This window comes from Lygodium microphyllum, chromosome 18 (genome assembly GCF_053477565.2).
Source record: "Lygodium microphyllum isolate KBCC chromosome 18, Lygodium_microphyllum_v1.1.10, whole genome shotgun sequence".
NCBI classification, from domain to species: domain Eukaryota; kingdom Viridiplantae; phylum Streptophyta; class Polypodiopsida; order Schizaeales; family Lygodiaceae; genus Lygodium; species Lygodium microphyllum.
This window is the reverse complement of record NC_141152.1, coordinates 103,279,055-103,291,556: the sequence shown is the minus strand read 5'-3', so window position 1 is coordinate 103,291,556 and position 12,502 is coordinate 103,279,055. Positions and strand designations below refer to the sequence as shown.

Sequence of the window (12,502 nt, the reverse complement as noted above, 5' to 3'; positions counted from 1 at the left end):
ACCCACTCTTATTTAGATGCATTTGGTAATGAGCTATGATTATGAGCTAATATCTTCTATGTATGATAGGATGCTGAAATAACTTGATAGGCTTCATCTCTTTCAGTTTTCTTCTATATCTTCTATTTCTTCAAACCCCTTCTCTTTTATCTACTCCTCCCCCTGAATCTCCCTTCATCCTATTGTCTCTTACCCTCGTGGTAGACCTTCGACCCCAAACACTTCGACAACATCACCACGCTGCACTATATATTTTGTATTGTACATTGAAATGGTTAGATTAGTTGTCACATATAAAATGTAGATATAATAGCTTATAAAAAATGTGGCGTTGCACAGGATTCGTGTAGATGTTTGTGAAAGTCACTCGCTGCAAGGACGCTTTGAGATGAGAGCACTCAATGAAATAAAACTTATTCAAAAGAATTTTGAATGAGAAAAATAATTTTTTGATTTTAAAAAAATATAGCTAAAATACAGGTTCATAGATTTCGAATTGAGAGAGAAGAGAAGAATGTGAGAGATCATGATTTTTGGAAAGATCTTTAAGGAAGGTGAGGAGTATCAAGCTCAAGTCAAGAAAATCTTCATAGCGACTCCTGATGATGGAAACTTCGATGTAGGTGAGGGGCTTAAAGCTCATCCTCAAGTCTTCTCTCCAAAATTTAAGTCTTCAAAGAAGGCGAGGGATACAAGCTCAACCTCTAGCCTCTCTCCCTTAATTTGATGACGGCCCTCCTCCTCTCCTTGTCCTCCCTTTTATAGATTTTCTCCACTCCTTTTCACTCATAAAAGCTTAAGGCATTTAGCTTTAAGCTTATGCTTTTTTACTACTTTTCACTATTTTCATTTTTTCTGCCCTGTGCATGTCTACAACTTGTTTAGATCATAACTTTGTCATATGAACTTTGAATATAATTATCTGGGTACTCAAAACGATCGAAACATATTTGGTCAACAAGATAATGCGGGCAAAATTGTGATAATCCATCAAAAAATAGGTGAAATTTTTTATTTTCATAAATCACAGCAAGTCCAAAAAAAAAGCGAGGAAAAGAAAAAGAAAAAAAAAAAGAAAAGAAAATCCACGAAACGAATAGCTAAGAAGCACCCATGATCATAGCACAACACCTAGGGGTCCTCAAATTAGTTACGTCCAGTGACCTTGGTCGACTGGCTCCATCCCTAGTCCCCTAGCCCTCTAGCATCACCCACAATTGTTCACGGCACTAGACCTATCACCCTGACCCATTTGCACGATTCCTTTTTTGCTCTCTACCTTAATACCGTTGCAATCCATCGTGGTAAGTAACGCACGAACAACCATGGAAAGTACATTGTACTCGTCAAGCAATACAAGTAGCTACGAGCTACTGCAAGTGCGGTGTCCCTGTGTTCAATTATGCTACGTCGTGCAGTCACAACGCAAAGGATGTCTCATACACCTTCACGTATACTTCTAATTCTCAACATGGACAACTTTGCTTCATCCACACGTTGTTACCAGAAACTAGCCCGCGGTCTTCTAACTACGTAATATCTAAGTATGCATGAGTACTCACATAATATCTGCACCAAAATATATACAAAATTTGGGTTCTCAAGTGTAGGACAATACTCTCAACCCGCTTAGACTTCAACATGTCTCCCAGACTAATTGAACTATGTCTTGTGCACGATCAACAAGACTAACACTACCCCTAGGGAGAGACCACATATGAGAGGTTTTCAATTGCAGGTATTGAAAACTCCAACGAAAGCATCATATGCAAGATCCTTTAGATGTGGACCTATATCTCAATTCTCACGTAGGTAGTTATTAGTACTAGAACTAAATCTTAACTCAATGTTCTAAATGTTTATACATATAGCATAAGTATATGTATGTGGAGAATATTTGTGCTATCAAAAAACATTAAGCCATGGATGTACATTGTGGTGGCACATTATCGTTGATATTGCAAAGCTAATAGAGTCATACTAAAGCATTCATTATTTGAACATTTAAGAGAACCAAGATACTGAGAAATATCAGGTGACTCAATTGCTTGCCTTACAAGACTCCTAAATTCAGCATCTTAGCATTTAAGCTTCATTAAGACACAAACGACATGAAGTGCAGTTAGTGGGTGGCACTGATCGACTTACTGGTAGTGATAATTGTGGCTTGTTTTTTCTCATACGAGACTAGTGTTTCTTTACAATGGTGAAAGTAGGGTGTATCTAAAGATATATATAGCTTCAAAAGCATTGTAAGGGTTATATCGCACCAAGGCCAATCGTGTTTGCAGGGGCTTATTTTAAGATTTCCTAATACCAAGATTCACTACAATAGAAACGAGGCATAGACACGCATGTTAGATGCGCAAAGTCGGGCGCGTCTATATGTGCGTGTAAAAGAGCGTGTAAATAGACGCAAATTTTACGTCTATATATCCGCGCAGCAATTATAGACACGCGCACAGATGCGCACTAAAATTAAAAAAAAAATTGAAAAATATAGATACAATTGCACGTCCATATTTGCGTCTAATTTGCAGATGAAATCGCATCTATGTGCGCATGTATATGCGTATCTATAAGTGCGTGTATATGTGCATCTATATGCGCATCTATAAGTGTGTTTAACTGTGCGTATATAAGCGTGTCTATAAGCAATTCGTACTCTATATACATGCGCTTATAGACGCGCTTATAGATGTGTGCACGGACGCGCACTAAAATTTTAAAAAATTTTAAAAAATATTGCTAGTGTGTCATTCTTTTCAAAGTAGTCCCGTCTTGCATTTCTTTTGGGTTTTTTTGACAGGCGCACGACACAAAGAGAGGAGAAAGGAACAGGCAAAGAAGAAAGGGTAAAGAGAGGAGGAAGCAAGAGGCAAAGAGAAAGGAGAGGGAGGAGAAGGAGTTTGTAGCCCTGTCGCCGCCCATCACAACACCGATTCAAGGTGAGTCCTTCTTCTTGTCTCTCTCACTCACTCACTCGCTCTCTCTCTCTCTCCCTCTCCCTCCCTCCCTCCCTCCCTCCCTCTCTCTCTTTCTCTCTCTATCTTTGCTTTGAGTTGTATTTTGCTACCTTTTTAGCTTTTGGTATGTTTGTTGCGACAAGGAGAACAGCCAAAGAGCAAGGAGATGGAGGAGAAGGAGTTTGTAGTTGTACCGCTGCCCATCACAACAAATATTCAAGGTGAGTCCTTCTCTTCTCCCTCCCTCCCTCCCTCTCTCTCTCTCTCTCTCTCTCTCTCTCTCTCTCTCTCTCTCTCTCTCTTTACTCTGAGTTGTATTTTGGTTCCTTCTTAGCTTTGGGTATGTTAGTTGTTGCTTGCTTTTCTTAGTTTTGTTTGTGCTTCACTGCTAATTTGCGTCTACAAGCACGTCTGATATACAGAGTAGACGCTCTCGTAGACGCGCAAGTGTTGAAGATCCATAAAACCTCCTAGGTTTTTTTGAGTTTTGTGGACCTGGCACGTGTAAGAGTGTCTGATCCACAGAGTAGGCGCGCCTGTAGACACGCTCGCATTAAACAACCACATCTCCTTTGAGGTTTTTTTTTCATACACTGTTTTCCGCGTCTATAATCGCATCTATGTGCGCATGTGTATGTGCGTGTATGTGCGTGTATATGCGCATCTATAAGTGCGTCTATCTTCGGTTGTATATACGCATCTATATACGCGTGTAGTTTTTACTATAAGCGCGCTTGTAGACACAAAATTTTAGACGCGGTAATAAACATGCCCGACATTTTTAAACACAATTCAAATATTGCGTCTACAAGCGCGTCTATGGAGCCTTTTTGTTGTAGTGGTTGTGCCCCGACGCTTCTAGGATCAAAGATGAGCTAGAGCAAAAGAGGTCATTGACAAATGTAAGATCTTTTTTTACGATTGGTGGACATTTGAATTAAGTTGTATGTGGACTAATAGCTACGAACAGTGACATGTAATCCTCTTAGTGCTACACTAAAATTGCCTATCCTACCAGGGTTTGTGGAGTTTGTAGAGCGATATCAAAACCCCACTACCCCTTGTCTCAAATAATGTGAATGCACATTTGTGGGGGAAGGGGAGTTTACCCCCCACCCCCCAACAAGAGGCAGGCGGCCTAACATGTATATACATACATAGTGTGTACATATATGCAAGACCCTTTAGAGGTGCACCTATATCTCAATTCTCACATAGGTCGATATTAGCAACGGAACTAAATCTTAACTCAAGGTGCTAAATGTTTATACACATGGCATATGTATGTGGAGTGTATCATCGTGTCGTGTGAAGTACTCTTTCAGCATCATCTTTTGAACCACGTGAAATACAGTTAGCAGGTTCACCACCCAACTGAACTACTCGTACAATTATAACATCTGAGAATTTAAGCTTCACAATGACATGAACCACGTGAAATGCAGTTAGCAGGTCCACCACCCAACTGAACTACTGGTAGCGATAACTGTGGCCCGTCTCCCCCCGCGCCCCTCTTACCAGACAAGTGTTTCTTTAGGGTGGAGAAGATAGACTGTATCAAAAGATATATATAACTTCAAAAGCATTGTGATGGTTCGTGGCGGTTTTGTGAAGTTTCTTTAGAACTGTCAGTAAGCACCCTGCGCCCCCGCACCTATGTGGCCCATCAGCAACCAAAGGTGCGTTAGGAATTCCGAGCCAGCGGTGAGCTCTTCCACATGCGCCATTCCCTGATGGGCCGAGGCCACACACATCGCCACGTCCACCCATCCTTCCCACAGCACGTCCCACGCGCGCGTACACCCTAAATTTTCCATAAGCCTCCGCGCCACCCGCATCCCCAATACCGCCACCTCCAGCCCCAGAACTGCGTCCTCATCTGCAGCACTACTCATCATCGTCGTCTCTGATCCGACCTCCACGGACACCCAACCACCTTCGCCATTCCTCTTTATAAGCTGTAGGACGCCTTGCTTGGCTGCTCTGTAAGCCTCCGTGGCCGCCGTCGCGTTGCAGGGCAGCATGTGTGGCTTCGCCACCAATATGTAGGCTATGTACTTCGAAAGGCTCAGCGTCATTTTTACTCTCCTCACCTGTGGTGATTCCTCTTCATCCGATCCATGGACCTGCCTCGTACTTACTCCTCCGTCCACCTCTGACGATTCCTCTTCACCCCCTGTTGACCTAGTTCCTTTTAATGCTCCCTCTGGTACCCCGCCATGAACAACATTTGTCACGCGGCGGCCATCCATACACTGCAGGTCCCAGCACCTGCAGGTGGCTATATGCCAAACCATAATAAAAAGCTCCAAATCCTTGCATACCTTCATCTCAATCGCAGTGTCGGACTCTGAGCTTCTGCCTGTAAGGGCCGCAAGCGATCCTTCTAGCCCGAGAATGCTCTCTCCTGGACATGCCCTGAGCTTCTCGATCACACTTACTCCGGCCCAAAGAAAACGCACACACCTTTCCAGCACACTTGAGATTACAAACTCTTTGAATTCTTCGACCCTTTCATACTTCCACACTGTGGGCGTCAGATGAACATTCAAGCACCGGCCTAACACTTCGTACATGCATAAGGCCATGTGAGCGCACATACCGTAACCGAGGGTCTGTTCCGCCTCCTCCAGCAGATTGTACTGGCCTATCTTAGCGGTCCAGTATTTGTGTCTGTTCCACAACTTCCCCACAAGTCTCAAAGCCATTAGAGAGAATCGTGATTTTGCCCTTGCTCTCGTGCTGTCGCTACTGTTGCGGGCGTTTCTCACAAAGATACAAGCGAGAGCTACTCTCGTCCAGTCAGATAACAGTAGCCGCAGCAGCTGGTACAGCTCTATGACAAGTCCCAAAGCCAACAGAGTGTAAGTTACAGGAACGGCTGCGAGCAGCTGGCGGTCGTTAAACTTCATCACTGTAAAGACATAAACGGAAGCTAGGCAGAGAAGTGAGATGCTGACGAATCGCAGCAATGCTCCAATTACAGTGTAGGCAGTTCCCCCTGCTTTTGTGTACAGACTGTCAAACAGGAACCTGAGCTCCATGTCCAGGACGTTAATGAGCATCTGGATCCCATCCGTTGTGAAATTGGTGCCGCTGTTCGGAGCTGTACTGGCTACTATACCAGAGGTAGCTGTCCCATGAGGTGAATGTTCTGCTGTATTAACAGCTGCAACAGGAGCATATGTTAGACGTACCGATCCGTCATTGCTGCTTGAATCATAGCGAGCAATAGCGTCGCAGAAGAAGCTCTGAATCTTGTGCTCGTAGTATTCGTGCATACACAGATTTGTGAGCCGTCGGAGGTACATCTTGAAGAGGGCGAAGGCGATGCAGAGCTCCATCACAGGCCTCTGATGGCGAAGCTCCTGGCTGCTCTTGGAAAGGACCTGATCGACAGTGACCAGTAAGCCGACGTCGAGCGGCCGGTGAGAATAGAAATCGAGCTGCTGCTCTCCGGTAACGATGTAGTTGAAAGCGTGAGGGTTCATGCCGAGGACGGCATCGAGGCGAGGCATAAGTAGATAGAGGGGTTGGACGGAGCGGACAATGCGGTGGGTGGAAACGCAGCGGAGGGCGAGGGTCTTCTCGGCGTATTTGATGGAGCCGACGACGAAGAGGGCGGAGGAGACGAGGACGTAGGGGAGGCTGCGGGCCGACCGGGCGCAGACGTAGGCGGCTGTGAAGAGCTGGGAAAGCAAGGTGAACGCGTGGCGTTGCCACAGCTCGGCATCCTGGCGCGAGTAGGCGCTGATGTTGTCCGGGCCGCCCAGGTGCATCAGCATCATAGGCGCCCAGACCGCGAACACGCGCGGGGCTGGGGCCGCTGCCCTGCTCATGGCGCCCAGCGCCACGATGGCCACCACGTCAGCGCTGTTGTACGACAGCCACGCCGTGTAGCGCAGCCATGTGTGCCACTTCCTGCTGCCTCCGCTCACCAGCAGAAGCAGCTGCACAGCCATACTGCACCCCACCAGGCCGCTGATGAACCAGCCATCTTCTAGCTGTCTCTGCGATACCATCTCTTCCTCCGGCCTCCACACACGCACACGCACACACACAAACACTCTCTCTCTCGCTCCAGCTGCCTGCCCCATCGCGAATTAGACCATATAAAGGAGTTTCCGCGTATACAATCACAGTCCCGACTCCCGAGTCTTGACGCGTCTCGAGTTTATAGCAGGACCAGTAAGAAAAGGATAGCGTGTACGGTGTAGGCCATGTGAATAAGAAAAGGGCCATGTGCGTACCGCGAACGAAACTTGGATTATCCATGTCACATCATCACACGACCCGGCAGAGCACCGGCCAACACCTTTCTCAACGGGTAGAAAAATAAGGGCAAGTTGCCAAAGCAATAGGTTTGGGGCCATGCCACATGCAGACTTGCTATTCTTTTTGGAAGTATAGCAAGTTATGTAAACTGCACATGGCACCTCTTTTAAACCCTCTTCTTATTATAAAAGTGGATTACTTGCTTGTGGCATCACATTTATGTTATTCAAAATCGATATGAAATGTCGGTTTAATAATTAAATATAATACTAAAAAATGTAACTTTACTTTTAAGAGCATCCTAACATTCCAATTCATATTTGAAAAATCTAGCCATTACAGACACACTAAAGGCCTAAAATTCCAATTAATATTTACATTGTCAGTAGCTCTTAAGCATGAGCTTTGTGTGCAACCCCACTCTTCAATGTTAAAGGCCAAAAGCAACGCTCACAAAAGAGAGGATCTTAGTGCATTTGTACAGACACAAAATCTAACATGATGGTTGGTGATGAGTAGGAAAACCATTTCACTTTTATGAAACCATAAACCAGCATTTCATATAGCTTTTGAGTAAGAAAACCATTTGATCTTGCTAGCTTCAAAAGCCAAGTATTTTAGACTTTGCAAAGTGCTTCTTGAGCATAACTATTCAACATTGTTCCAATGGATAGAAATTCAGTATTTGTTCCACATCATCAATACAAATTACTTACCTAGCTTCTACTCCCCATTGCAAGCAACCATCATAGCTTTCAGTTGAAAATTCAATAATCATAATTTTAGCTCTACATCACCACAATTCTAGTGAAAACTGTAAATCTGCTTGTACATAGTAAAAACTTTTTCAATTGTAAGCTTTTTAATAATATAACGATAAATAATTAAATTAAAATAATAAACATTATAGTTAAAAGTAAAATGTAATACATGACAATGATAAATACTAGTGACACCTTGCTATCATTTTGTATACATCTTATACCAATGTGTTTAGAATTAGGAATGAATCCACGTTAGGAATAAGAAATGCTAGATTTTAGTAAAACCTTGGTACTAGTTTGTTTGCATTTTGCACTAACGTGTAGGGTAGGAACAAATATGAATAAGGATAGTAACACCTTGGTGTCTAGTTGCATGCATCCTACAACAATATGTTTAGGATTAGATAAAATATATCCTAAGGTGCTAGGAAAGATCTTAGATTGGCACACTACACTTGCACCTTACACCATGTAAAGAACAAGGTGAAGGTTTATCTACAAACCATTTTGAAAATCATGTTTAGTACACTTGCATGGCTATGTTGTACTAGTCATAATTTAACATGCTTTCTTTGTGAATTAGCATGCCTAGGCTAGAAATATCCTAGGAATTAGTGCTTAGCATCTATTGTAAATGGTATATATATCCACATATAACAATTTGCTTATGAGATCGTGATGTATCACCTTATGATAACCTCTTATTGGCTATGCTATTTTATTAAAATATTATTATCAAATTTAAAATAATTTAAAAAATATATTTATTAGTATTTATTCTATTCATGAATAGAGATGAGCTGTACAACTATGTGAGTGTCTCTTATTTCTTAGCTGTCTTTTATTATGACATACATTCAATGTTTATAGTATTTAGTGATACTTTTATGGGTATTTTACATCCTAATTTTACTAAATTAAGCATTGAATTTGATCCTAATTTAATTTTTTAGATAAATTTTTTAACATTAATCATTATAGTTCGACAAACTCATGGCTAGCTTAATCAAGTGCATTGACCTAGTGGAAGCACAACAAATATTTAACAATAACTTTATGACATTGGGACAACTTGGACCCTTTCACATACTAGAAGCACTCTGACAATAGCGCATGTGAGGGTTTACCTCTGTGCTCTTTGAAGAAGGACAGAGAGTTATCTCTAAAGCTCTTCCTAAGAGAAAAAAATTTCCATTGTTTGGGCACATGTAAATGCACTATACCATTGAAGTTCCTTGATTGCCAACATATGCGTTTGATAAAGATTCTCCCAAAGTGCTTCATTGAAGTAGAAAAGATGATGCTTCATAATAAATACTTGTCTTCATACCTCACCCAACAAATCTACATCCATAACATTTTGAAAAGAAAATTGAATTGGGTAGAGAAATCCACCAACACTAGGATTAGCTCAAGAAGAGCTAACAACAGAGCTATGGCAAGAGGAGAGAATCAAGTGTTGAAGTAGACAATACCCATCACAATACACAAGAGCAGTATGAAGCTCTTGTAAATGAAATGGACTCATTCAAAGAACTAGTGGAGAGGTCCACTAAAGAAGTCAATGTGTTGCGTGGAGAAAGAGACAAGGCCTGATAGCATATGGCCCAAATGCTAGAAGATCTTAAGGTCACACAAGTAGAGATAACAGAAAACCAACACAGTGACAAGTGGAAACTTGAGCATATTCTTGGAGAGCTCACATAGGTTACATGTCAAGAAAATGTAAATACTAAGACAGCACCTTCAAATATGAGCAAGACCAGTCCATTTGATACTCTAATGAGTATAATATCTTTGTACAAAAAAGCACCACCAAGATGCAAATAATATATATATATATATATTACATGATATGACATTGTCTCAATTATTTTATATTTATGCATCTAAAAGTATTTTCTTCAAAACATCATTTAGCTTCAATCATATGCGTTGTGTCTAGTTGTGTAAGAGTTAATAGTTTATCATTGTATACTTTAGGATTGAATCATTTAGAGATAAGTAAATGCTTTAAGTCAAATCATATATATACATGCATTACAATTGTATATTTTGCAATCGGATAGTTTGAAATTGAATGTGTGCTTTGCATTGTGTAGTCATATATATTTATGAGTAAATGTGTATACCGCTCCTATTTCAATGTGTGAAAAAACTCAAGCATGAAAAATGTAGAAGAAAAAAACTATGGTGGACACTTGAATACTTAAATGATTTGTTCTTAGATAAGCATAGGTACTAGAACATCTACTTTCTCAATGGCATCTTGGTCTTTATCTAAATTATTTTATCTTCATCTTTATTTCCTATTCTCTTTGCCATGATCTTCAACAAGCATAGGTACCAAACATCTAATTTCTCAATGGCATCTTGGTCTTGATCTAATTTCTTTTATCTTCATCTTTATTCCCTATTCTCTTTGCTATGATCTTATGGATTTTTCATATATTTTTTTGAATGGTGACATAGAATACTACACGAGATGCAACAACAAATGGATTTTTCAATATGCATATATTAGAAAATAAATCCAACAAGTCATTAGATCTACACACTTTCACTCTACTCATGTGCTTTGAGTGCATGAAATTGAATACTGACCAATTTTGTTCATAGCAACCAAATGAAGTAGGAATAGATAATACCAATGTAGATATATTTTGAAGCTTCGGAGTCATAGAACCATACTACTTCCACCAAGTGCTCTTTACTAAATCAATTTTCCATGAGTCTCCAAACATCCCTTCCATGTGTGCATACTTTACCCATTGCAAATACACCCCTTGCCATGGTCACCTAGTAGCAAGTGGTCATACATCTTCCTACAGTCTATCCTAACATCTCTATTTGGAGACTATTAGATGACTTGAAACTTCAGATCCAAAACAAACCCTACACCATGCAATGGAAGTACATATGTTTTCCTAGCTTCTTCTCCAATTCGTGTGATGGTTCCTCTCTCACATGGTGTGAAAGAAGTGAGATCCTCATATTTTTGAGTGCCTCATTAAAGTGCTAGTACATTTGTCCCATCACGAATTTATCATCATTAATCATGCATAGTAGGAGTATACATGCTTTCACTGACTCAATAATCTGCTCTAGTAACAAATCAAACAAAATGACAGAAACAAATCCTAAGCTAGACAAACACAAGAAATCCAACTACGAAATAACAAAACAAACAGTAATGCAAATAATTAAGCTATCAAAAATCAAACCTAACTACAGTTTGACTAGGGGTTTTCAGTTTTCACAAAAACACTTGACATTTTTAGCCCTTCCCCTAGTCTGCAAAAATTCATATGCAGCAGTTGTTTTCATAAAACGATGCGACATTTATGAGCCAATCAAAAATCAAATCCAACGATCTATTCACGATCTTCTCAACAAACACAAATGGCAGATTTCTCTCAAACAACTCCTTTACAAGTAGACAAAACTCATCCATGAAATTCTCATCATAATCCTTGAGACAATCCTCTCCATCTAAGGAAAATACATCATTCTCTAAATTCTTCAAATCCCTCAAATCATATCCACACTCAAAAATGTTCAAATCCCACAAATCCCAATCATCATCCAAAATCTTCATATCCCACCCATCCTCCCTAGGAAAAACCATGTTACTTTTAGAGTCTCTAAATAAAGTTTTGACCCTTTCTTTGTTGCCAATCTTAAATTCATCCACAAATTCATCTACAACTTCTCCTAAAGATACTATGTAAGGATCTCCCAACTCAATATCCAAATCAAACACAACATCAAAAGGAGTCAACTCCGGACTCATAACACCACAAGAACCAACAACATCCACAAATGGAGTCACTCCAGGATACCCAACCACATCACTCAACTCATCAATAATACAAGACTCCATCGAGTCTTTCACACACAAAGACTGGTAAACACCTTCCATAGTATCCTTACAAGAAACCTCACAAGAAATTGAAGAAACTTTCACCTCTACATCATCATAAATAACATCTTCACAATATAAAAATTTTGGGTCTAAAACCTCAACCAAAGACTCCTTAACTACCAAATCCCCAACTACCTTCTCACAAATACCTTTCAACTCTATTTTCTTGATTTTAAACCGCTCTTCTCTCAAATTCTCAATCCTTTTTAAAGCCTTACTCAAATTCTCTCTCACATCCTCATCAACGTCACTCTCAGGATCCTCAAAACCCCAATCAGAATCATCACAAATAACATCAAAACCTTTAGGAAAACTCAAAGAAACTAAAAGACTATCAGATGAAGTTTTCTCTTCGTCATTGTTGCCTAAACCAACCAAACAATTATTCACACAACTATCAAGAAGCATGAGGTTAGGTTTACTCAACACAACATCATCAACATCACAAACAAAAGCCTCTCCAGGGCTATGTTGAGATATCGAGCTCCACTCGTGATATGCCAGGGTGACCGTTGTGCATTTATGTCACCGATGTGTCAGTTGCAGATGCGGTTGGTACACCGCCCATGAAT

At 40.7% G+C, this 12,502-nt stretch overlaps 1 protein-coding gene across 1 annotated transcript; it reads right to left on the bottom strand.

The window, feature by feature from the left end:
* Positions 1-3,299: 3,299 nt before the first annotated feature.
* LOC148021215 (uncharacterized) lies at positions 3,300-7,051 on the bottom strand. The gene has a single exon (XM_087699047.1). The coding sequence runs from the start codon at positions 6,986-6,988 to the stop codon at positions 4,595-4,597; it is 2,394 nt and encodes a 797-aa protein (XP_087555173.1). The 5' UTR covers positions 6,989-7,051; the 3' UTR covers positions 3,300-4,594.
* Positions 7,052-12,502: the final 5,451 nt, after the last annotated feature.

Coding starts and splice junctions, on each gene's coding strand:
- LOC148021215 (XM_087699047.1), bottom strand. CDS start 6,988: ATGGTATCGCAGAGACAGCTAGAAGATGGCTGGTTCATCAGCGGCCTG.